Here is a 24,996-nt window from a genome sequence, read left to right on the forward strand (position 1 = left end):
GAGGCATTCCTCGCCGACGCACGGCTTGGCAGTGAGAGGCTCTGCCCGGGGCCGTGGAGGCAGCTGCATCGACGATGTCGAACCAAGATTCTGCAGCGTACGGCCATGAATATCAAAAAGCAGCGAGCGTTGGCAGCTCTGCATGCCCTGCTGTTCGTCGATCTGGGATGCTGCAATACATCGCTGCCATCGCTCTCATTCGATCGCGCAAGCGCTCGCGCAGTCGCCTTATTCATTCTGGTTAACCGGAAGCGGGTAATACGCTTTGGCACCAGTCCTGTGCTGGGTGGTGAGCGCAGCGCGCACAGGCCCGAGGGCTGCATGTCGTGTGGGGCGAGTGCTGCTTGCCAGTCTATCGGCTGTCGTGAGTAGCAACGCGCTGCTGAAAGCCTTCTTCTTCTTCCCACCACCTGCCCGCCCAAGCCACACGCTCTTGATTCTCTCGTTTCGACAGAGCAGAGCAGCAGCAGCAGCAAGCAGGTCGGGCAGGTGCATTGCAGTCTTCCCCCGAGCAGGACTAGCCGTGCCGTGCCTATATCTCTACTCGGCGGCACGCACGCGGGAAAGGCTGCTCCCCCCAGGACGGTCGTAGGACCTCACCCTCCTCCACTACCACCACGAGACGCCTCTCTCCGCGAGCACTGTACCACGCCGGGCATGCAGACGGCCTGATCAGCGTCGACACACTCCCTCGCACCCGGCACCGACACTCTTTCCACCCGACTCGACCACTTGGCTCCGGCAGTCGCCCGATCATTCCAACATCACATACCCAGACCCATTGGAATAGCAGCAGCACTGGCAGCAGCCATTGACTTGGTCTACATCGCTCCTCCAGCCCGATAGCCAACATCCACCACGTATCCATCCTCCCACCAGCTGTGAGCTCCCGCCGAGCTACACACCACATCCACCAGACACAATTACACCACTCTCGACCGGCATACCACCACTATCTCACCACCCAGCATGGAATTCTCATCGCCTCTGGCGGCAATGCGTCCGATACCGGTTCCTACTTGGGGCGGTCGAAAAGATGTCCCCAACGGCCGTCCCACGTACCGTGGGTACCAGACGTTGGGCCCGAACAACAACTTCGACTTCAACAACATGAGCATGTACCACGAGAAGCCTCGTCGGGGCGACTACTTCACGTTGAAGCCCGTGCGTGGGTCATCTCCCACCGCGAGTCTGACTGCCGATCTAGACGCCAACTTCCACATCGATAAGAGGTAACCTGCACATTCCTCGCATACCGCGTGGTTGTCCCGCTGACAATGGCAAATCCAGTCCCCAGGCGCCCACCCCGCGACGCTCATTGTTCACGCAAGACCTCTTCAAGCCACAGCAGAATGCGTTGGGTCAGTGCCGACATGCAAATTCCTTGGGTCCGAGCGTTGGAACTCTGCTAACGAGGCAAGAACGAACAGACACTCCACCAATCGAAGTCGAACCTGCGCGAACTCCGCCCATCGTCCCCTCGTCATCGCCATACTACGAGTCCATGGACATCTCGCCCCTGCCACACAAGGCGCCATGCACTTTCCATCTGACCTTGCCGTCGCCAACGCCTGAAGCCACGCCCAGTCCAGATCTAGACCTGTCGCCAGACCTGTTGTCGCCCGATCAATTGCCTGCCCCCGCCGTACTTGAACGAACCATTGACCCAGCATCGCTCGAGGCGCCAGAGTAAGTCTACTGCAAAGCATGCCATATTCATTGAGATCGTCCTCGCTCACGTGCCTCGCCAGGCGTCGAAGACCCGCTAGTCGTCCAGGCCTGAGCCGAACCAAAGGTCTCTCCACAGGCCACATTCCTCAGCGCCCCACCACCGCTGAGACACAGCTACCACCCTTCCGCTTCGGCAATGTCGCCACCGCTGGCTTGTCATGCTCGTCGACGCCCTCGCTGCTAGAAAGCTTCACCGAATCACCCGTCGACGATCCGCGGCCGTCCGGCTTGGGCTCAATGCTGCCACCATCGCGAAGGACTTCTATCAGCAACGCGAATCGCTGCAATGGGTCACCGTCTGGCAGTCATGTTCGCAAGTCTTTGGCCGGACGGCCTGCGTTCGTACGACCACAGAGAAAGCTCATCCGGAGATCTCTCAGCATGTTTCAGCATCCCGACGATATCATGAAGGAGGAGCAAGAGACGTTTGACCCATCATCGAGTTTGTCTTCTGTCATGGATATTGAGCAGGAGCCTACTCACAAGCTGCCCTATTTTGTGCCCGATGACGAACCCGAAGGCCTGCCCAGGATCACCCAGGAAACGATGCTTGATGTTCTCGCCCAAAAGCATTCTGACAAATATGAACGCGTTCTCATTGTCGACTGTCGATTCGAATACGAATATGAAGGCGGACACATCGAGAGTGCTGTCAACTTCAACGACAAACAACACTTGGCCAGCGAGCTCTTCAGCCCGAATGTGCCCAGTGGTAATACCCTGCTCATCTTCCACTGTGAGTATTCTGTGCACCGTGCACCTCTCACCGCGAAGTTTATCCGAGGCCACGACCGGACTGTCAACGCCGCCAACTATCCCCACCTCACGTATCCAGAGATGTATATCCTAGATGGCGGCTACAGCAAATTCTTCGCAGAGAATCCCTCCAAATGCTTCCCACAAAACTATGTGGAAATGAACGATCATCGTCATGAAATGGCATGTGAACGTGGCATGGCAAAGGTCAAGCAACAACCACGCCAGAAGCTGTTTCGCAACCAGACCTTTGCCTTCGGCACGACATCTGATGACATGGACGACTCCCCGACCGCCCTTGGTCGTACATTAGGTCCTCGATCACAAAGCACCTTTGCAGTCGGCGCCGACATTGCAGAGGGCATTGGCATGTCGTATCAACGACGCATGGCCTCCTACTGATATACGAATACCCCTCCTGGCCTTGGTGCATTGCATAGCATGGCGTTCTAGGAGCGACTTCCCTTTCGCCTCGATTTTGCGAGGCATTTCTGCGGCGTTCAAGCGAGCCATTCCAGTGGCGATTTCCTTTCAGGTGCAACGTCGGCGGCGACCGACCCTCGGATTTCCTTTCTGGACGATCAACTTTTCATTGCGTTCCCTTCCTTTATGTCTTTTTACGATGAAGACCACGGCACATCAGTACAGTGACCGTCGGCAAAGTGCAACGATACCCAGCATCCCCACAATCCTCTCGGCCTTTTTCCACCCACAGGCGAACCTCTCTTAGCAACAACGAATTCCTCCTCAGCAGCCCGGAACAGAACGTCCTCCGGAGCTTCCACGCTACTTTTGACAGAGCGCAAATTTGTCACCTTCCCGATTTTACTCACCAACAACATTGAGCGGCATTGACACGCCATTCCACCGCCATTCATCAGCGCGGGACAATATCATGACCTTGTTCCGGCCCTGGCTTTACCGGCACGATTGCATCGCCGGTCCACAGCTTCGACTTTCGAATTGTACACCCAGAATAAAACAGCATCCATGAACACTTGGTAGCCAGGAGTTTCAGACTCACAACCAAACCCCCAGCTTCACCAATGAAACGAGCTTGCAGGATTGTACAGACTAGGAAAGAGAAGAGCGCGCAAGGCGCAATTGAACCCCAGCTTTGTACCACGATTTGGAACTCTGGCGCCCCAGATGACCTCGCTTTATGCAGGCAGCGCCAGGCCCAACTTTTGTACTACTACTGTTGTACTACGAAACCTTTGCCTGGTACCATGAAGATTTACCTGGGGTCAGAAAGCAGAACCAGGAAGCAGAAGAAGAGGCTGATGACATTGAATAACAACAGTGTCTCTCGTTCTCTGCCGTAATGTCTCAATGAAACGAATCATATTCAAAACAACTCTTTCCAGTGTTTTTGTTTTTCCTGATCAGAACATTCCCCCCATCTTCGGCGTTCGTGGTCATGCTCCACTGCCACGCGGTCCCGAACCATGTTCTCTCAATGCCTCCTTTGCGGACTGTGTTCCGACCGCGTCGTGCCGATTGTGTGATGCGGTGATGTCGCACTGCATGCAGCTGACCCACTCTTCGTACACGCGAGCACAAGTGGAGTGGGCGGGTGCTGCTGCCCCACTGTGACCGACTTTTTTTCCCTTCGACCTTGCAGTAGCAGAATTTTTTACCTTGTTCGTTCATCAACAAAGACGTGTCACTTTCCTATTTTGGTGCTTTACGAGATCCGGGAAGTCGGTTTTCTTTGGTGGATTGGTGGGGATCGTTTTGAGTGTCATGCAGGATGCAGGATGTATATGCAAGAGGTACGTATGCCGATGGTGATTGGGTGGGGACTGGTATAGTAGAGAGGGGTATTGTTGTTGTATCGTGCATGTGGTGAGTTGTTGTTTCTGTTTCTGATCCCTTCCTTACTTTTGTACTATGGCTGCAGTGCGATGCATGGGCGTCGTGTGCTCATGCTAGGTGGGAGCGGTGTAGCACATTTGTATTCTGAGGTGCATGAGCTGCAAGGTGATTGTGGCTGTAGCTTCTTGTGTGATGAGCGTGTATCAGGATTGAAAGTGTGTGTTTCTTTTCTGTTGCTTGGGAGATGGATCGCCTCTCAATTTTGAAAATCTAGTTTATGCTGCTACTGTACAATGAGTGGATGCGGGGTAGGTGCACGCCTACCCGCAAATGATCGAAACGATATGCCAAACCGCCGAAAAATGCAAAGGACTCCAGACAATGCGCTGCTCGTTTTACCCTTTGGCTGGCGGAGGTTGCTTAAATTCCGCAAGTGTATTTGCCCTCGCAATTGTAGTTGTCCCATAGACAGTAGATTTCTAAGAAAAGGGGAGAAGGTAAGTAAGTGTCTCAAAAAGGGTGACCAGACCGGAGGGGTGCATAGCACTCCCTTCCCTCAGTTCACTTACGATGTTTGATTCCGTCCTCGTTGTAGTACTCGAAATAATTCTTTTGCTCTAAAGGCAGTTTTGCTAGAGAACACAACACTGTCAGTCTGCGAAGGCGGGCCTGGTGAAGACAAAGAGACTCGATCTGATAGACTTACGATAACCCGGAGTCTTAGGGAAAGCGACCGACCCGCCAATTTGCTTTGCAAATGGTCCTTGATAGTAGTGCATGTATACATCGACGTCCCCGGTCTTTGAACGGAGGTATGGAAGAGCCTCGCGATTGTTCTCCTGGTTGATTCTGGATTTGTGGTCATTGATTGTGAGGGCCGGTTTGTCATCGTCCCAAGCCGTGTAGCTGGTGTACTTGTTATTAGGGTTGCTTTGGTCGCGCGACTGGTCGATGCGGACGCGAGTGCAAGCTTGAGTACAGCCGGCCAGGAGGGCGCCAGCGGCCCACATCTGTGGAATCTTCATCTTCTTGGTTGGAGTTTTGTTGTTCTGGAAAACTTGTTGACGATATTGCTTTTGCATGGAAGAATGGGTGATGCGATGGGATGGGAAGCTGGTGGTGAATGATGTTTTCGATTAGAGAAAACTCTCTTCGCTTTATACCTTTAGCATCAAGCAGGCCCTTCTCTGCTCTGCTGAGCAGTTGTTCTAGCCATGCCGACTCCTATCCTGTTGTGCATGTCAGCAACCTCGATTAGGTCGCTCCAGCCTCAGCTGTGTTCGGTGGACCGCACATTCTCAGGCATGCGGCTACAAAAGAGGGTCGTTTCGCTTGGCGTCATCTCGTATTGTTCATCTCTGCTGGTGGTGCTCTCACGAAGGATACAGATATGGACATTGTATCAGTCCGTCTTACTTGTCATGGTAGAGCAGAGTGCTGATTCGACTCTTGCGGAATCTAAGCACTGCGTGGATTTCATAGCTCTGTAGGGCTTCACAATCCTCCAGGCTTGGCACCGACGCCGTATAGTGATAGCCCCTGCGGTTCTGTTCAGCTGTTTGGCTTGATCGTTATTTTGAGTTGAACACGAGGCCGTGCTTCGAGCCTACGACAGCAGTCGACCAAGTACGGAGCCGAGACAGTGAGGCCTCCACGCAAGCACGCCTTTCCAGTGCATCGACTTGACGGATTGCGACCAGCGGACTCCAGCACTGCAACCAAGAGCAGCATAGCGTCAGCCTGCATTGCTAGTTCGTAAGGAGAGCAGGATGTGCTCCAGGAATCCATATGTTCTGTCGCCGTGGTCTAGCGTGAACGAACAATTGCCTAGACAGCGTTGTGATCACCACGGAACACCACACCGCGAAACATTACATTGCGAAACAGACCATCACTCCGCCACGCGACAAACGCTGATCAGAGGCGGAGACTGTGGCCTGAGCACCTTGACGCGGGGACTGATTCTAAATGGCTTCATGACCTTCGTTCACGAGTCGTGTCTGCAGATGTCGGAGAACTATGCGTATGCATAGTCATGTAGTCTCGTGGCAGCGTGCAGGTGTGGCGTCTTGCATGTTGCTCTGAAGACTCATGCTGTTTTTGTTTTGCGATTCTTGGGCAAAACGTTGTTTGCATGAGTTGTACCGCCGAGAGACAACAGGACGAATATAGAGGCGCTCTATAAGAGAGCCTCGATGTAGATCAGCATCGGATGACGTCGCGACACGACTAGTCGAGTCGTAAGTAATACTTCTGTCCGTTTTCTGCATACTCCCTCCAATGGCAGTCGAGAGCTGAGCATTGTTATTCGTTCTGCGATTGGTATGCTGTGTTAATGCAGTTTTGGGTACCGCACCTAAGACCTTACCTACTGCCAGATGGTGGAAGCTCAAAGAACCTCTGTTGCTTACAGCTGCGTTAAAGGATAGCCCGTTCGCTAACGATGCACACATCTCGATGTGAGCACGAGCTGATATGCATGTACAACAAGAACTTGTTGAGAAGACGATCTGCAGGCCACTTAGGAGTGGTCGTTATTGCTGTTTCACAGATCTCCGAAACTTGTCGCGCTGCTGGGAATTACCGGTTCTGCTGAGAGGCTTCGGAACGTTTGCCAGACCGTTCGCCAAACAACGTGTCGCGCGTAACACTTGATAGCGCAAACGTGAACTGCGCATCTCGCGACGACCAGTGACGCACTTTGGGTTCGTCGGTACTTCCAAGACTATTCGGTGCTTTCCATAGGCGACGTCCCATTCCAGCTCGCCCGTGGCATATATTTCAATGGAGTGAATCGAATGCCACTCTCGCATTCAAAGTCGGAGTTTGACAGTTCCGTGCGATGGACGTAACAGATTCTATACGATGGCCAAGGCGACCGGTGCTGCTGCACGCGACAACATTGATGCAGCTGACGCTTCGGTGGTTCGAACCCATGCTCAACGTATTCAAGCTCATGGTGACATGTCGACCGCCGCAACAATAGCCGTGCCTTCTTTGAACATGCTAGATGCTCGGAAAACTTGTGCGATGTTATGGAGTCCAGCATGTTTTTGAAAAGGACGTAGACTCGATCGTTGAGATTATGTTGCCGCAAAGGTCCATTCCCATTAGCTGGCACGTACTGAGAAAATACGATCCGTCCAAACTTCCAAGACTGTCCCGAAAGCTAGGATTATGTTGCGGAGTCGAGCGTCCATCCATGTGGTACAATGGGTTTGCTGTCACTGCCGGTAAGTATCGTAAATCATGGTCGGAGGAAGATCGATTCGGATGCCCATCAGCTAGCGAACTAAATCCTCCTTCACTCCGAGATAGTGCTCGTTCGCAGTTGTGGCGTCGTTCCAAATTAACGTGGTTCCTGGACTAAGTGATCATCATGGAAGAGTCTGGGATCCTGATGATACTCGATTGGGTCCGCTTGACAGCTTTTCTCTCACGGCAATGTACAGCAGTGTCGAATACATTGGCCTTCTAGGTCTTTCCCTGGGTATCCAGTCATCTTATACTCCTTGATGGGGAGGACCGAAACCGCCGAGGAGCTGACGCCGGCGTTCCAAGGACCAGGCGCGGCCAGGGCTCCATCGCAGCGTCAGGACAACTCTCGAGCCATCAAGATTCTTTTCAGCATCAGAGACGCTGGAAGGAGATATTCGCAACTGTCGGGCATAGATGCTGTCGTGTCTTGTACGGAGGTGAATTCTCGAAGAAGAGCCCGAGAGCCCTACTTGGAGACAGAAGACAGCCGCCGGCTCGGGCCGCTCGGTCATTCATCATCCAATACGCAAGCTTCTCCAGGAGAAGGAACGTCGACCGATCTCGTACAGTACCCACTCCCTATCACTTTCCATTGTGACATCCTTGACACCAAACTTCCAAAGAGCGTCAAACACCAAAGGGCCGCATCCGCTATGGCCGGTAAGCACTATTTGGCTTATCGCTGTAGAAGAAGATACCCAGAGGAGACCCGATATTAAGCACAAAGAACGAACCCGCACAAGACCAATGATGGCGGCCGACCACCCTGTCCGGCACCACGCAAGCACATGGACCCTCGTTGACGCTAAGACTATCGTGACTACGCATCGTGGATGGCCCGACGTCTCGCAATGCGCATACCTGCTTCCATGAAGACGAATTTGCAACGCGTTCAAGTCGAGCAACGACAGAAGGGTAAGCCACTTGACACTAGCACTTCTTTCCTATGTCTGCTCTTCATTTCTTCCATATGTCTGTTTAGCATTCCAGCAGCCGTTGTTTACGGCTGCTTTTTTCGATCATCTAGCATGAATCGGCCATATTCTATTTTCTTGGCTGCGGCAGTCCTCTCTGTTCTGCTTACCATTTTCTTCTTTACTTCTGAATCACATTTTCTTTGGAGAGAACATGTGCCGTCTTGGAAAGGCAATCCATCTCGTATCAACATCAATACCAGCAAAAACAGGCCCGTCGAGTCATTGAAAGATGTCGTCGAGCCTCCGATCACGACGACGACAACAACGCTGCATGCTCCACCTGCAACCACCCTAACTGGCACTCCAACCCACGAAACGGGAATCAAGGAAACTGTCACAGACCAGGCACCGAATCCTATCAATGCTATTGCAGATCAAACACTCACAGCATCCGACAATTTGGCAGACCAGGCACCGGAACTTGACAGCACCAATACAGATCAACCATCAAAGTCCAATGAGGTTGCCGAAGAGCAAATACCCCAAGCCGCTCTCGTCATAGCAACGGTGCGCAAAACGAACAACTCCTGGCTCGACAAAGAACTGAACGGCCTACTTGGACCCGGCGGGCGCTTCATGCCTTACATATACCTCAACGATGACCCAACCGCACCCCTCCACACGCCCAAAAACCGAGGCCACGAAGCCATGGTCTATCTCAGCTACATCATCGACAACTACGATTCTCTGCTGCCCATCAACATCTTCATTCACGGCCATCGCACAGCCTGGCACAACAATCTTATGCTAGGCTACAGCACTTCCCAAATGCTCCAACGTCTCCAATTCGACAAAGTTCAAAAGGACGGATATTTTAATCTCCGCTGCCATTTCAATCCAGGCTGTCCAGAACATCTATACCCTTTCACGGACGAATACAACGCAGACAAAGCCGAAGAACTTCTGATCAGGGACGCATGGCAAGAAGTCTTCGAAGTGCCCGAGTGGCAAGTCCCGAGAGTGCTTGCGCAGCCTTGCTGTGCGCAGTTCGCCGTAACAGCTGAACGGATTCGATTCGTGCCTCGAGAAAAGTATGTCCATTTCAGAGATTGGCTCACGTATACGCCGATGTCGGATTACATGACTGGGAGAGTTTTCGAATATTTCTGGCAATACATTTTCGACGGCTCACCCGTGTGGTGTCCCGATCCGAGGGTATGCTACTGTGAGGGTTATGGAGTCTGTTACGAAGATCCGCAAGATTATGATGAGTGGATGCATTTGAATCACAAATGGGGAAGGCTGGAGAAGAGGTTGAATAACTGGAAGAAGAAGCTAAGAGAGGGGCAACTGGAGAAGAGGGAGATCGAGGGAGGATATTTTGTGGAAGAAGCGGAAGCCGCTGGGAAGTTTTCTTTTGGCAGAATGGGGAGACGAGAGCTGGAGGAACAAGCTGAGCAGTGGATTCGGTCAGGATCCGATGGAGTTGCGAGGAGAAAAGCGAGAAGAGATGCGGCTCCTGTGGTACCTGCTGATCAGGGAGAATGGCTACTGCAAGAGATGGATAAAATCGAGGATGAACTCGGGAGACGAATACAGCAGGCTCTGGAGTGTGGAGCGAAACCAGCTTGCAAAGCTGCGGCTTTGAAGGCTACGGAGTGGCTGATAAACCCGCTCTCAGAAGATCCTGGCAGAGCGCAGAAGAGGAAGCGATCAATATAAACGTGACAGAAGAAATGAAAGGAAAAAAAAAAGAAAGGAAAAAAAAAAAGAAAGTAAAAGATTAAATGGCTCCCATCCGCCCCTCTGAGAACATCTCTAACAGATCACGGCGATACCCAGCTCCCGCATATCGACACGCTACGCCTTACTCTCCTTCCCCTCCCCCATCAAACTCTTACTAACAAACCCCTTCCCTCCATACGCCCCCCTCGTACTCTCCCCCACAATAACCTCTTTTAATAACTTCAACCCCTCCTCCGCAAACCTCACCATATTCCCCACCCGATCCCCTCCCAACCCCGTCTCCACCTCCCTCGTAAACGTCCCCCTCTCACAATCCACCGCAAGAGCCACATACCCGGGCGTCCGATTCCTCGTCTCACCCCCCGTAGGCCCCGCCGTCCCACTCTCACTTAACGTATAAGTACTCTCCAAATCTTTCCGCACATGTTGCGCGAGTCCCGAAACGATATCGGTTGTGGGGCCGCGGTAATCTTTTATTGTTTCTTGAGTCCAGCCTGCGTAGGCGATTCGCGAGGGGAGGGTGTAGAGGGTTAGACCGCCTTTGTAGAATTTTGAGGCGCCCGGGTAGGAGAGGAGGGAGGAGGAGAGGAGGCCTCCGGCGGCGGTTTCGGCGATGGAGATGCTTTCTTTACGGGTTGTGAGGAGGTGGGCGATTTCTTCGACGAGGGGTTTGAGAGATGGTGGGGGGAAAGTTGGTGGGGTGGAGTCGATGCCGGAGGTGGAGGTGGACATCTTGAGAGTTTCGCTTCGAAGTGATTTGTTTGGTAATTGGAGTGGCCGATGGGGTGGTCTTGTTGGCGTTGAGATTGTGGGAGGTGCTGCAGAATGATGTTGTCGAGGTTGAAGACTTGTTGTAGCTGCTTTGTGCAGGAAGTAGCAAGGTGGAAGTGAGATCTTGCTCGAAACGGGAGCTAAGTGAAGTCGAATTACACTCGTGGTTGACAACATGTAGTCCAGGACTCTACGCTATATCGGTTCGTTAGAAATGCACATAGCTCCCAGATGTTGCTGACATTAGCATTGACGTCGAAGCGGGGAGCTCATGACGTGCATTGAACGACGCCGAAGTCGGAGACTCAACAGAGAGAAGTACATTCACATGCAGGAAGAAGCAGTTCTGAGGTTTTCGCCTGTTCATTCTGCAACACTGAGGATAGTGAGATGAGGCCATGGCTGCTATGCTGATGCCGTGTATGAATTTCAAAGCACGTCGAAGGACGCCCCATGTCATCGATTATATCTTACATCCTTCAGCATTCTCCCTCGTGCTTGCACCTCATTACACATAGGCGTTTCACCATTCACCTCACTGCGCGCTCTCCATAAGCTCGCACACGGCATGAAAGACTGCTCTCGCGCGCTCGTCCTTCTGTAAGGCCTCATTTGGTCCCGGACGTCCACCGTTCCGTCTGCCCAGTCGATCCGAATGCCACCGAATCTTTTCCTTCTTCAAAATGTCCACTAGTTGCTGCAGCTGCGACGGCGTAGCTTGCGACTTGTCAAACCCAACTTCGACACGCCCAGAAGCTGGGTTCTCTGTGTACCTTGGGGAAAGCCCCACCACGCCGAGATAGAACGCCTGTGCATTAGCTTGCATAACGGTCTCTTCTGACCACGAAGCAACATGAGTGCTAATGTTGGGGGCCCACAGCGAGTCTCGTGCTGCTAAACCTCCTGCATGCAAACCACGAGCGGGATAGGGAACGCTCGGGCTGGATGGTGGGAGGGCTTTCCAACGCTCGTCGTAAATTGAGAACAATCTCTTTGCTTCTTCCGAGGTGAGAACTGTAGCTGGTGGCTTCGGCGCAGCGACAGGAGTCTGCCGTGGCGGTGGAGCAAATGAAGTACGATATGACGGGTGTGGTTGCTGGAAAGATGCTCGCGGGCCTCCTGGATTGAACGTCGCCCGCTTGCGTCGTGTATCGGTACCGGCTGGAAATGTATCACTAGGCATTGCGAAGAAGTGCATGTGTGCATCGTCCATGGCAAATCTGTCTGCTCCGAAAAAGTGGTGGAAGGGGTCGAAATGTATCCCAGTGTGTACGCCATGCAGATCCTCAAACGCTTGAAATATAGGATCCGGATGTGATGGATGATCGGGAAATCTTGTGAACTCGTCGACGGGAACGAAGCGATCTCGCATGTTATAACTCGACCGAGAATACCTTGGTCTTGACCGGGACCGCTCTTGAGAAGGCTGCCGGGGTGGCATCTGTGGAGGAGGTGGAGGCGGCATTTCAGCACGCGCTCGGGAACTTGGTCGACGTGGAAGGTGCGGTCGTTCGTTACGCACTTGGCGGGCTTTTGCTTCATTGAGATTGCTTGTCGCTGTTGCTAGTGTAGATTCGTGCTGTTTGAGCTCATCCACGATACGCTGCAAGTAGTTCGAGTTGATATTGCCTTGCCTCGAAGCCTGTGCCAGTTTCTGCTTACAAGCACGAACGTTGCGGCGTTCCAGCTCGACGGCATTCTCCAATGCCTCCACCATGTTGTTGCCTGCTGTACTGTATCGTTTGGAGCGAGGCCGTGATCTGCTGTGTATATATTCTGGTTCGGACTCCGTTTCGGATGCTGTATCGTCCTGGTAGTCTACTTCAATGAACTCTGGCGCTGGCTCACGAGGCGCATCTCGAGCCTGTTCTCTTTGTGTCGTCCATGCTGCTGGCGGCGGTCCAGTCTGTGCGAAGCGCGTGCTTGCCTTCCGTGACGGTATCCTTGCGTTTTCATCTTCTGAAGATCGTTCACGACTGCTTAAGCTACGCTGCCGCCGAATTTGGTTCGCATCGACAAGCCTGTCCTTTAATCGTGAAAATATAGATTTTGGTCGAGCTTTCCGGTTTGCAGCGAAATTGTGTTCTTCGTAAGCCAGGTCAGGGTCATAGGATTCGGCTGGAGGATCGACTTGTACTCGTCTCTGTGCTCCTTGGCCCAGACCACTCTCTCCAATGACGGTGTGCTGTGGACGCATTGTGAAAGCGTCTTCGAGTAGACCGAAAGCGTTCCCAAGAAGTCCAAATGGCGCAGGTCTCGTAGCAGACTCTCGATTTGATGTCATAAAAGGTTCGAAAGTGAAGGGTCCGTTCGCTGTTCCAGAAAAAGCCCCAAAGCTGAAACCTGGAGTTGAGTAGGTGGTGGAATCGACCGTATAATGAACGCCATTTGATGTCCAGGATCGAGTCGTGCGGTGCGGGTGGTTTAATGAGACTGGAGGTCGTCCTCGCGGAGCCTCAGCTGCGTCATGGCCCAGGTGCGCTGCCATGGCGGTTGTGTGTCGGTATGCACAGCGGAGATCCGGTCGAACCAAGATCGTCCAATTTTGTAGAGATTGTTGTTCTGCGCGGCTGGACGATGATCGTGACGTTGGGTTCTGCTTTGGTGTTTCGAAAGAGCCTTGACCCTGTCACTTTCCAGCGGTGGACGAAACGAAACTTGGATTTACAGGCATTTAGCCAGTCAACGAAGGCTGGCTTCAATGCACGTTTGCGATGGCTGCTGTTGCGCTGCGTGCAATCGCCAGGATGCCAGGTGAGCTTTCAGGCAGAAGTGAAGCAATGTAGTGGGTGTGGTAGATTCTAGCTGACCGAGATGTCTTTCGATACCCAGCCTCGTTTTGAAGCAAAGCAGCGATTGGCTGTGCACCGGATGGGGAGTTGTGTTTGCCTGCGGCCCAATCAAGGTTCCAGCTTCCCAGTCTGCAGAGTCAGGCGCATTTGGTGGCCAGTCGGTGCAACGTGCTCGTCAATTGCTGGTGCTCTCGGGATGGAGCTCGATGTGATGAGAACACAGGAAGTCAGGAAGTGAGGAAGAGTGTCATTCGAGGACAGCCATTGTTTCGTTAGCAGCGCGTCACGAGATCTGACGTGGAAACTGAAGTGGAAGGTTCGCTTTCGACGAAAGTGGGGCCATCCATGTTCGAGGAAGGAGCCACAGCTTGCGTCAGCCCGAGTCCAATGCATCAGGGCAATGCTGCAATGCAGCAGCACCCGTTTTCGTGCGTGTGTTGCGTCTATATGTACAAGTCTATCGCTCGCTCTCATCCCCCGACTTCTGGCCTGGCCGGAGTGGCGCGAGACGCACCGTTGGTGCTTCACCGACATGCTCAAGTCCTGTCGCGTCGCGAGAGAAGTTCTTGACTACCTCATGTGCGCTCCGCAAGCAATCGTTCACTCCCACGCCTGACATCCAGTTACCGGCCACCCGTAACCGACCCTTGTACTGGCGCCAGATATTGTTGTGGGCGTCTTTGAGTCGCTGTTCGTGACCGACCGTGTACTGCGGAATGCAGTCCTTCTGGAAGTTGACCTGCGAGGCCTCTGGTTCCTCCTTGATGCCGAGATGGCGTTCGAGTACCGAACGCGCAAGAGCTACGCCTTCCTCCTCGCTTGGAAATGCGGGCCAGTCATCCCACCAGTGCCCGCCGAGCATCACAGTGAGCTTGGTCCCTCTGGCCTCGACGTGATCCTGCATATTTGGAGGTTCCGGCATATTGTACCAAGAAAAATCGTTCACATTGATAATCTGGCCAGCCTCACGCGCAGCTCGCAGCTGATCGACCGACAGATCGTTCCAGTTCTTTACATCGACATCGCGAGGCGACGGAGAGTACGCAGTGTCGAATACGACGCCCAATGCACGCTCCGGATTTTGCTCGAAAGGCGTGGAGCGCGGTATTAAGTAGCCAAAGCCAGGCTCATGCAGGTCTGGCGAACGGAAGTAAAGGTTGACAGTCATCACGTTCACACTGGGGATGTGTCCGATCAGACTAGTGCCAGCTACTTTGTTCAAGTGGTCCGGCGAAAGCGCAGAGATGACATGGCTATGCTGTCGCGACTCTTGTGACCCTTGCGCGGTAACCTCTATGCCTGTGTTGCCATCCGACTGCTTCACGGCCTGCACAGCGGTGCCTGTTTTGAACTCCACGTGTCCGGATTCGAACAATTTCGAGTGCAGCCTGTCCGAAAGCATACCCAGACCGTCCTTGAATGTAAATACCGAATTGTCCTTCAATGTGCTTTTGAGTAGCGGGTCCCATGAGAAAGCTTTCATGTCCTGCAGGAAATCGGCCTCTCTCTTCGTCATCTCAATGCCTTCGGTTCTGGATTTAAGCATGGCGAGAAAGACACTGCCGTGGACAGCTTCTGCTCGCCATTGATTAGGGAACAAGCTCTTCGCCGACAATTTGTAGACATCGCCCGCATAAATGCCATGGATTACAGCACTCAGAATGTTGTCCACCATCGTCTTGCTGAATCGGCGCGAGAAGAAGTCGCCAATGCTTTCATCTTGCACGCTGGGATCTCTGCCATCTTTGAAAAACTCTCTGAACCCACTCAACACTGCGGTCTCGAAGACAGGTTCTCTGATCAGATTCCACAGGTTGTCCGCCAGCCCAAAGGAAGGGTGGGGCATGCGCACGATGTGGTCGGGATAGTAGAGGAAACGGCTACGCGCGGCGGGCGAGGTGTTTTGCGTGAAGATGGCGTCTTTGGTCAAGTCCAGCTCTTGCATCTACTACCCATCAGCTCCATCGACGTGCATTGGAGCTCGAAACTGTCATACCAATCTCGCCGCGAGTACGCCATTCGACTGTGGGCGCAATGTGCGAGGTCCAGCCTCAAAGAGAATGTTGCCATCCTTGACTGGCACTCGCTTCGATTCCAGCCATCCCCCAACCCGTTCTTTGGCTTCGTACAGCGTTACTTTGGCATTGGGGAATTGACGAGTCAGGAAGTAGGCGCTGGCCAGACCGGTGATGCCACCACCGAGGATTGCAACATCATGGGAGTGAGTGGGAGCTGAAGCTTCCGCGCTGTAACCTCGCGTTCCAAGCTGCAGGAGAGAGAGGCATGCTGGGCTAGGAGCGATGGCTCGCGCACGCCACGCTGAGGATGCTAGCGTAGGTGCACATGAGAGACGGGAACGGAGCATCGCCGCATCGCAGACACGCTGGCGAGAATGGAGAGGAGAGGAGAGGAGATGTGGTTGTGCTGCTCTCAAGGACGAAATTCATGACGAGCACTTGCTGGCCCCGGCGGATGGGTTGCTCCAGGGCCGAGGAGCCACAGCGGCGGGTCGGCTTGTTTGGGCGAGACCACGGCAGCGCACAGGCGGTGCACCGAGACATCAGCACGAGCCCAGGATGGATTGGGCGAGGCAGGATTCACATGGGCAGGCGGCGCTCGACTGCGGAACCGTGTCGAAGGCCAGATTGGTAATGGGCAGTGTGCCGTGGCCAGAGGTGGACCACGATCGCGCCGTGCTTACTACAGCAGTGACGAGCGAACGGGCGCGGCAGTGCAGCCGATGCCCGCCTTTTGTGGCAGCAGGCACAGGCGTGCACGGCGGACGTGGGCGTGTGAGGGACGGTGTGCGTGGGCTGCACCTGGCCATCCTTCAGCGCATCCTTCTGGCGACCTGCGCGGTGACAGCCGAGTCTGGTGGCCAGCCAGGCCGATCTGTGACGACGCTGCACTGCTCCGTTGCGGCTGAGAAATGTACGGTACGGTATCGCAGACATGTCGTCGTCGCCCGTCGCCCGTGGACGTGATGGAAGCCAGCAGAGCGAAACAGACTTCGACCCAGCACCAGGTCTGAGCTGTCATCCTCGTCCAACGTCCTCACCACGCCTTGCCTTGCACGCCCTGGCACCCTCCCTTCATTTGACTTTGGCGCGACACCTCGTCCGCAGTCTTCTTCTCCTCAACTCCCTACCCACCGTCGATGACCACCGCGCCGTTGTCGTAGAGTGCTTCTCTGTTCAGCCCCGCCAGCACCACTTCCTGACCGCACCGACCACCAACATATGAGAGCTCCCGAGCTGCGTGGCGCTGCGAGGCTTCGCTGAGTCGACCGCCCGTACTGCAAATCCGAGCCGTGGCCTGCCGCATCTGCGCCCTCCCGCGACACCTCAATGCGCTCGCCGCAGGGCATGTCCACCATGACCGTGCCCGCCGAGTCGAACGTCCGAGATAAAGAGGGGGACCATGCCTGGTACACAGGCGTGGACTTGCAATGGCGCTCACCCCCGCCAACGCATGTCAACGGGAACGGGATGAACAGCGGAAACGGAAGCGTCGGGACCAACGGCAGTGTTAGTTATGGAATGAGCGGTACCAATGGTGCACACGGCAGTCGCAAGAGAGCGTGGGAGGAAGTCGCCACGCCGGTGCACGAGACTGCCCAAAACGTGAACTGGAGCAATGGATTTGAATTCCAGCGTCCCGGCCCTCCTTTCGACGCTACAACGAACTACTCCTCGCAAAATGGAGCGTCAAGTACGACGCTGGACAACGCCGAAGACGATGTGGAGGAGATCCCGCGGACGAAGATGCAGACCGGCTGCATACCTTGCTTGTAGGTAGACGACAAGCACGTGGTGGTGAGAATTGCTGTCTAACATTGAACAGAATTAAAGGCATCAAATGCGACCCCAGCAATCCAGACTGCAGGAGCACCGCAATATCAGACGATTGGGCTATCAACGCTGGCACCCGGACGGGAGAAGACGAGGACGGCGTTTTCTATCCCGACTCGCTGACACTATTCCGACCAGATACCAAATGGCGGCGAAGCTGGCGCGAGCGACATTGCCTCAATTTCTTTGTCAATTTCAGCGCCCCCCAAATGGCTGGCTTCTTCGACTCGGCCTTCTGGCAGCGAATGGTGATTCAAACCTCATATCACGAACCTGCCATCAGGCATGCCATTACTGCCATTGGAGCCTTGCACGAATGCATCATGCAGCGCGCATTCGCTGATGACAAGCAAAAGGCGAAAGCCATGGAATTCGCCCTCAACCAATGCAACAAGGCCATTGCCTGCTTAACTGCGGAGGAAGGTTACGAACAGGACCCTAACAGACGACGTATTCCCAGTTCACGCCTCGCCTTGACCACATGCGTCCTATTCACTTGCTTCGAGGCTATGCAAGGTCGATGCGATAGTGCTGTCAATCATGCTTTACAAGGAAGGCGCCTCATGCAGTCAACGGGTCGAGCGGCAATCACGAGCATGTCTCCAGCTGAAGAGGACGACATCGAGCAGATGCGCCCGCTCGTGGAACGACTAGAAGTTCAAGCCACCGCACTCCTCGACAAGGGACGAAGGCCAGAAATCGACACATCTGGACAAACACCTCCTCTCCCGCCTATCGACTACATCTTCAGCTTGGAACATGCCCATAACACACTGCACACTGCACTGAATAGTGTCATGCGTTTCATGCAGGGCTTCCACCCTACAGCGCCGCGTGACCACATCGCAGTGACCATGGCTGAGAAATATCTCCGCTATGCGCCATGGTTCTCACAGTGGGAGCAGGCCTTTACCGCATTCTTATCGGACCAGCGCGATTACATGTCCAACATGGATCTCAAGCGTGCGATGGTGCTCAAAGCCAATCACCTCGTGGGCACCATGTTGGCATCAGTCGATCAATCCGCAGGCCCTGTCGCGTATGACGCATACGAAGCAGAATTCCGAGCGATCGTGGACCTGGCACGAGAAGTGTTGGCGTCTTTCTCATGCCCACCACTTCCGACACTATCAGGGCCGAACTCGGGCACGCCTTATTTGTCATTCTCCCTCTGGGTCACGGATCCGTTATGGATGGCCATTTCGCGTTGTCGCAATCCTACAATCCGTCAATCTGCTTTTACGTTGCTCTCACGCAATCCGCGTCAAGAAGGTATCTGGCATGCTGGACCGCAGTTGCCGAATTCGAGTCAGTATATGAGAAGAGTTGAGACTGGCTCATCAGGCAGACCAGCGGAATCTGTAAGAGGTCCCGATCCTCCATCAAACGGAGGAGACCGGCTAAAGATTGTCAGACACGAGCGGGATCAAGATGACCCTACGATTTCCCCAAATGACAACCGAAGTGGATCTGAATGGGTCAAGTTGCGCAATCAGGTTGATGAATGGACGGAAGGTGAGTGATTGTGTCAAAGTACGAAGTACGAAGGTGTATGACAACGCTGACCCGCCATCAGAAAGCAATCAACTCGTTCAAAGTGAATGGCTCGCTCGAGGGGTATGCTGATCTGTTCCGAACTGTATCACACTGGCGAACGTGACAGCTAACAGGCGCAGGGTAACAATCGCCCAACTGTGAGGTACGAAACGCACTGCAGAGGCAGGTGTTGCATTCCGACCCTCGAGGAAATCAGACCTGATAGACAGGACCCCGGTGATCTCCTCGTGATTGCTGAAGGTTTGTGCTACCGCGCCGCGCGAAATCGCTCGATTGCTGACCCTTGCAGACCCGCCAGCAAAGAGCGGCACAGCCTGGACAGTTGCGAGCTCGCAGCACTCAGCGTCTCCGTCAACAGGCACACAGCACGCGGAAAGTGGCAGCTGTATGTGCTCTCCCGCGTGCGCATGTCGCTCGTAACGAATGCGATACGCGGAAGCTGTGCAAGTGTTTGCGTGGACCAGTCCAACTTCGTGATCCAGTCGCACAGCAGACAAAACGTTGGTCCGCTTATCGCGACCGCTACTGCGACATGGTGACCTGCAAGCAAACCACTTCATTACCTCGACAAATGAGAGAAGAGGATATCAGGTCAGTATGGATCCATTATCCGGCATAGATGCCATGTTCAACGCCATGAACATGAACACGCCACCTTTCAGCTCGGCCACCTTCAGTAACCTGCCCTCGCGTCGAGCTTGGACGCGCCGACGTCCGCATCAGGGCAGAAGCTCTTACGAAACACTTCCACAGTGGGACGCTACTTTTCCGGACGCTATGCGTGATTACCACTACTTCGGGTCGGAACCATTTCTTGAGAACTCAAGAATCAAGGAGCTGGACGATTTCGAAAGCGGAGCAGTACCTCCGCCAACTGACTATACTCAGCCACGTACTCGCCTTTCTTCACCCTACCACCAGCAGACCACTCCTAGCTTGCGGGCTGCACGTAGCTTGACGTTTGCAGAAGCTGCACGCTGCATGCACGCCGCACTGGTATGTGCGAATCAGGAATGCCGCAGCATCGAGACGTCTTTCAATGCGCAGACTCGCCAAATCCAAGCGTGGCTGCCTGCTGCATACGTAAATTCGCTTTGGACCATCCGATTGAGCTGGACTGGTCGTACCGAACACAACTCTCCCGCCTCCGCAGCAACTTCCGAATTGGGCTCTAACGAGCTGGCTACGTACTTCGGGATTGTTCAGCGCTTCAACACTGCTTTGGCAGGTATCAGAACGTGTACGCCACCAGACAGGACTGGCGTTGGCAGAGGCACGTCTCTGCCTAACAGTTCCGGCAGACTTCCACTCGGGTGGGAGGTTCTTGGCAGTACGATGCGAAAATTACAGATTTCACTGGAAGCGATTGAAGAACTGTTTGTCCTGGTCAAGACTCAGCGTGACAGAATGCCACTTCTGTTACACGAAATCGGATCTGCGCAGCATCTGCTTGAGAGCGTGAGAGAAGTTTGGGAGACGGAGAAGAAGGCTGGAAAGAGGCCGGAAGGAATGGCGAGTTCTTCTTCCGCCGCTTCTTCGTCTTCGTCTTCGCAATTTTCACGACAGAGGGGGAATGAGTGGTCTGGCTTCAGTTCTGTGGGAAGTGACACCTTTGATGACATGGGAATTGAAATTTGAAGAGCTCAAACTACTTTTCAATATTGCCATGAAACTCGATATCGCTGGGGGTCTTCCCAGTATGGCTGGCTGGTTTGCTATGAGGTGGATGACAAGGTATTGAGACCTTCCCAATCTGTGTTTTCAGAAGAGATTAGCTTTGAAAAATCAAGAGCACTCAGATAGGATAGAAACGCAGCTCAATCAAAAAAACCGACTTCAATCAACAACCTTCGTACTAAACGAGAAAGAAATTCTGGGGAAAAAGAAAAAAGATTGATAACTTACCAAATTTCGTCCTCTCTTCCACCCTCTTACTAATCTCCACCTCATCCCCCTTCCTGATCACATTCCCCTCACTTTCCCCATCATTCAAAAAACTATACCGTCCGAAAATCGGACTATACTTCACGCCCGGATCAATTCTTCGATCTTTTTGTAATTTCTTCAACAATTCTCCTGCTTCGTTTGTTGCCGGTTCGCCGGTCGCATAATCAATATTGATGCTTTTGCAGCGGCCGCAGTTGTGGATGCAGTCGATTCTGGTCGGCTTGGCGGTGGCTTCGGAGGATGTGGAAGATTTGATGGTGATTTGACCCCAGTAGTCTTCATCCCAGGGGGCACTGGCGCCGGAGACGATGATGTTGGGGCGGAATTTTATTATGTCGAGTGAGGAGGGGTCGGTGGTTGATGGGAAGCGGGAATGGATGTCTTCCATTGATTTGGAGGAGGTTATGAGGTAGGGTGCTACGTCGGTGAAGGTGAGGAGTTGGGGGTCGGAGGTTGATGTTCCGGTTAAGAGATTGGTGGCCGTGGAGGTTATGGAGGAGAGCCAGCCGGAGGCGTTGTTGTTGGAGGAGCTGGAGTTGTTGTTGGGTTTGCGTTGGATGTTGTGGCTTGAGGACATGAGGACTGGACGGTATTGGGGGCCGAGGTAGGTGAGGATTACTTCGAAGCCGTAGCAGGAGGAGAGCCAGTCGTTGTATTGTTGTTGCATTTTGTAGGCTTTTGTTGGGGAGCCGTGGAGGTTTACGTCTACGACTTCTAGGTCGTCTGTGTGGGGTGAGAGAGGGAGGTCTAGGGATTTCTCTTCTTCGTTGGGAGGCTTGTAGGTGATAGTGAGGACTCCAGCTTCGGTGTCGATGCTAGGGAAGAATAGCACGCTCTTTGGGTAATATGCCACGGCCATGTTCTTGTATGTCGGTTTGCCGTCCTCGCCTTTTCGGACGTGCAGCATCATGAATCGCCTGTCGTGGTGGAAGCCATGTTTGGTCACTTGCGCCTCTTCGAGCTCGACCGCCCGAAGTGCCTTGACAGGATAAATGTATATTCCTTCAATCTTCATAGCGGCGGCGCTTCGGGTTGTTCGCTGGTCTGTTGTGTGCCAATGCCTGATGTCTCAGCTAGTGCATGTGCTAGGCCTAGATTTCGGCTGGTCGATGTTCGAACTTCGATGTACGGAGCCAGGTATCGTAGCGACCCTAGATAGTTTCTGACTGCGCCTTGCCCTTTGGTGCGAAATAGTCGAATGCACGACGATGGTGTCAATATCATGTGTCGTCAGACTGGACGACCGGACCTTTACCCCTCCATTGATTATCGGCTTACCAAAGAGCGGCACCGGACCGGTCGAAGGCATGGCTGCGGGGTCCCCTCAGGCACGCAATGCCATGAAACTGTGGAACTTCCAGAACAGTGCAGTTCGAATCAGAAAACGAACCGAGCAAGCCGAGGACATGGAGCAGGGTGACTCTGAGTTCACTATAATTCCCTGCTGACACTCTGTCTGTCTTGGTCAGCTTCTTTATTTTCATGCCATGTCCCTGAACAAAGTTCATCAACCCTCAGGCATGATTCCGTCCAAACATGTGATTGTGGACGTCCTGTGGACATCTTCAGGGCTATCAACTTGAATGTACAGAGCTTCAAAGAGAACCGCTTCGATAGCATTGAAAATACGTTTCCATGGCGCTTTCACCGGCTACTACTGATGCCGAAATGTCAATCACCTCCGAGTGATGTACTGCTTCAACGCACTGCTCGTCGCATCCAAAGCAAGCACAAAAGCTCTCGCCACAACTTGCGCGCCAGCAGGGGACGTGTGCAGAGCATCATTGGGGTAGTATGAGTTCACGGTGTCTGATCCCGCTTTGCGATAGAGCTCCGCAACGTAGATCTGATGGTCGACGAAAGTGGCCCCAACAGCAGCTGCTGCGTCTTTAGCATAACCAACGAAGCGGCTGGGAGTGTAGGCATAATTGCCACCTTCCCAGACGTTCCTGGTCGTTGGGCTGGCGATGATCACAATGGCACCTTTGCTTTGGAAAACTTTCGCCGCGTTGACAAGGTAGGTGTAGTAGGTCTGGACGGTTTCCTGGACGCCGCTACATTTTGTGTCAGTATCGGAGTGTGTAGGAAGATTGACCGATGTGTAGCTATGCGACTTACTTGTAAGTGGTCTGGCAAGTAGTGCTGTAATCGTTGTTGACAACACCGCAGACTGATCGTCCGTTGTCGGTACTCAGACCTCCACCATCATTGTGTCCAAACTCAATGACGACGAAATCGCCCTTGGCAACATTGTTGGCCATGGCCGTAAATCGTCCTTCGCGGGTGAAACTTCTGGTGGAACGTCCACCGATGGCATTGTTGACGACCTCCAGACTCACGCGATCTTTCAAGTAAGTTCCCCATCCTTGAGTTCCGTCAGCGCCAGCTATTGTCGCCGTTGTGGAATCTCCGGCCAGATATATCTTGGCGGCGAGAGCGCTGGTGGCTGCCAGGAGGCATGAACACAGCTTGCGTGGATGCATGTTGGTGGTCTTGCAGTTCCGTATAGTATCTTGAGATGTAGTGTCCGGTGTTGGAATCTTTCCGTCCTTGGGGTCCTGCGATGTTATAGTAGTCGCCTTGAGCAAGCCGGCGTTCAAGTCAACTGCCGCGGTTCGCGGAATTCTGGATGAACGTTAGATGCAAGTCATGGCGCTTGTCTCAGAACTATAGCTTATGCGGAAGAATTTCGTCCGTTCGCACTGAAATATGCTATCGACACAATATGCAAAGACCGAGTGCGACATCGTTTGCAGTCTTCCCTCTCGGGTAAGATGAGTCCGAAGCCAGGCGAGATGGTCGTCAAGCGTCTCGGCGCTAGCTTGAAACGTTTGAAGACACAGCCAAGACGGAATGATATATGGTGATTGCCGTGTTAGTGCTGCGCCGAGGAGCTATACGGGCGACCTTCTTGCATGGGCTGGCTCAGTATGCGAGAGGGCTGCTTGCATATGACTTTTAGGTATGGCTCTTACAAGCCCAAAGCCACGCAAGAGCGTCCCATAGTGAGGTGCTACGGGTACGATGGACCTGCAGTAGCGATCGTGCTTCATGTTGATGCGCTTCGCTTCCTTATCTGATCATGTGAATAATATGGACTTTCCTTGCCCGGCTGCCGCGTGGCTCGAAACCACCAAACCCATCTGAAGTGCGTCTCTGCAGCTTCCTGGATGCAGAGGCCATCTTCGCGAGGCAGAGTTACGGGCAGAGCAATCTGTGCCTGTGGAGCGTATTTGAAGATCATAGTCTGATCACCAACTTCGTGTATCCTGCCTTACCTCTCCACAACGCTTCACTCGAATGGTCGCCAGACATGTCTGGGGTGTCCATATCTGTGCAGTCGGCTTCGACCTAAGCATTCTCTTCATTGTCACGTTCGAGGTCGTAATATCTTCGCTAGCCGTTCCATCATCTCGTTCTGATGTGCTCGATTGCCAGCGGGCCTTGACAGATCTCGGAGCAGAGCAGAGGGCGATAAGTCGAGGTGGGACGCGTAGCAGCTGTCGACCGCGACGTTGCCTGCCATGGCAATATCTTCCCGTGCTGTGCGGCCTCGCAGGCCTGGCAAGGTGGTAGCTGTGGTCATGTCGCGTGTTTTGGGTGTGTGTAGACGCGTCGAAGTGGAGATGAAGGATGGCAGTTGCGATGTCGGCCAAGACTGAGAGACTTTAGGGACTTCATTTGACGTTAATTACTGTAGAAGCTACCACTTCTGCCGACTTGTCTCACATTACTTATATTTTGACAGTACGCACGAATTCTCGCTCACTGAACCGATAGTTTCAACCGATACGAGGTTACCACGATCTTCAACAGAGGACGGAACAAGAATGCACAAACCTGAAAGCCGAA

At 53.4% G+C, this 24,996-nt stretch overlaps 10 protein-coding genes across 10 annotated transcripts; 4 read left to right on the plus strand and 6 right to left on the minus strand.

Annotated features, from left to right (window-relative positions):
* Window positions 1-969: 969 nt before the first annotated feature.
* Window positions 970-2,889, plus strand: RHO25_011785 (uncharacterized protein; the record flags this gene model as incomplete). The annotated part of the gene is made up of 4 exons (XM_023603202.2): window positions 970-1,232; window positions 1,291-1,361; window positions 1,431-1,689; window positions 1,752-2,889. The coding sequence occupies 4 exons, from the start codon at window positions 970-972 to the stop codon at window positions 2,887-2,889; spliced, it is 1,731 nt and encodes a 576-aa protein (XP_023455002.1).
* Window positions 2,890-4,725: 1,836 nt separating this feature from the next.
* On the minus strand, window positions 4,726-5,387 carry RHO25_011786 (uncharacterized protein; the record flags this gene model as incomplete). The annotated part of the gene is made up of 3 exons (XM_023603203.2): window positions 4,726-4,784; window positions 4,875-4,937; window positions 5,012-5,387. The coding sequence occupies 3 exons, from the start codon at window positions 5,385-5,387 to the stop codon at window positions 4,726-4,728; spliced, it is 498 nt and encodes a 165-aa protein (XP_023455003.1).
* A 3,204-nt stretch (window positions 5,388-8,591) lies between these two features.
* RHO25_011787 (uncharacterized protein) lies at window positions 8,592-10,202 on the plus strand (the record flags this gene model as incomplete). The annotated part of the gene is made up of 1 exon (XM_023603204.2): window positions 8,592-10,202. The coding sequence occupies one exon, from the start codon at window positions 8,592-8,594 to the stop codon at window positions 10,200-10,202; it is 1,611 nt and encodes a 536-aa protein (XP_023454546.2).
* Window positions 10,203-10,340: 138 nt separating this feature from the next.
* On the minus strand, window positions 10,341-10,958 carry RHO25_011788 (uncharacterized protein; the record flags this gene model as incomplete). Its single annotated transcript, XM_023603205.2, has 1 exon — window positions 10,341-10,958. The coding sequence occupies one exon, from the start codon at window positions 10,956-10,958 to the stop codon at window positions 10,341-10,343; it is 618 nt and encodes a 205-aa protein (XP_023454545.2).
* Window positions 10,959-11,532: 574 nt separating this feature from the next.
* Window positions 11,533-13,485, minus strand: RHO25_011789 (uncharacterized protein; the record flags this gene model as incomplete). The annotated part of the gene is made up of 1 exon (XM_023603206.1): window positions 11,533-13,485. One exon carries the CDS (start codon window positions 13,483-13,485, stop codon window positions 11,533-11,535), a length of 1,953 nt encoding a protein of 650 aa, XP_023454544.1.
* Window positions 13,486-14,246: 761 nt separating this feature from the next.
* RHO25_011790 (uncharacterized protein) lies at window positions 14,247-16,154 on the minus strand (the record flags this gene model as incomplete). Its single annotated transcript, XM_023603207.1, has 2 exons — window positions 14,247-15,734; window positions 15,786-16,154. The coding sequence occupies 2 exons, from the start codon at window positions 16,152-16,154 to the stop codon at window positions 14,247-14,249; spliced, it is 1,857 nt and encodes a 618-aa protein (XP_023454543.1).
* Window positions 16,155-17,163: 1,009 nt separating this feature from the next.
* On the plus strand, window positions 17,164-19,163 carry RHO25_011791 (uncharacterized protein; the record flags this gene model as incomplete). The annotated part of the gene is made up of 2 exons (XM_023603208.2): window positions 17,164-17,579; window positions 17,633-19,163. 2 exons carry the CDS (start codon window positions 17,164-17,166, stop codon window positions 19,161-19,163), a joined length of 1,947 nt encoding a protein of 648 aa, XP_023454542.2.
* A 631-nt stretch (window positions 19,164-19,794) lies between these two features.
* On the plus strand, window positions 19,795-20,835 carry RHO25_011792 (uncharacterized protein; the record flags this gene model as incomplete). The annotated part of the gene is made up of 1 exon (XM_023603209.2): window positions 19,795-20,835. One exon carries the CDS (start codon window positions 19,795-19,797, stop codon window positions 20,833-20,835), a length of 1,041 nt encoding a protein of 346 aa, XP_023454541.1.
* A 77-nt stretch (window positions 20,836-20,912) lies between these two features.
* On the minus strand, window positions 20,913-22,159 carry RHO25_011793 (uncharacterized protein; the record flags this gene model as incomplete). The annotated part of the gene is made up of 2 exons (XM_065603453.1): window positions 20,913-20,950; window positions 21,103-22,159. 2 exons carry the CDS (start codon window positions 22,157-22,159, stop codon window positions 20,913-20,915), a joined length of 1,095 nt encoding a protein of 364 aa, XP_065459525.1.
* Window positions 22,160-22,819: 660 nt separating this feature from the next.
* Window positions 22,820-23,627, minus strand: RHO25_011794 (uncharacterized protein; the record flags this gene model as incomplete). The annotated part of the gene is made up of 2 exons (XM_023603211.1): window positions 22,820-23,198; window positions 23,263-23,627. 2 exons carry the CDS (start codon window positions 23,625-23,627, stop codon window positions 22,820-22,822), a joined length of 744 nt encoding a protein of 247 aa, XP_023454539.1.
* Window positions 23,628-24,996: the final 1,369 nt, after the last annotated feature.

This window comes from Cercospora beticola, chromosome 8 (genome assembly GCF_033473495.1).
Source record: "Cercospora beticola chromosome 8, complete sequence".
Lineage (NCBI taxonomy): Eukaryota > Fungi > Ascomycota > Dothideomycetes > Mycosphaerellales > Mycosphaerellaceae > Cercospora > Cercospora beticola.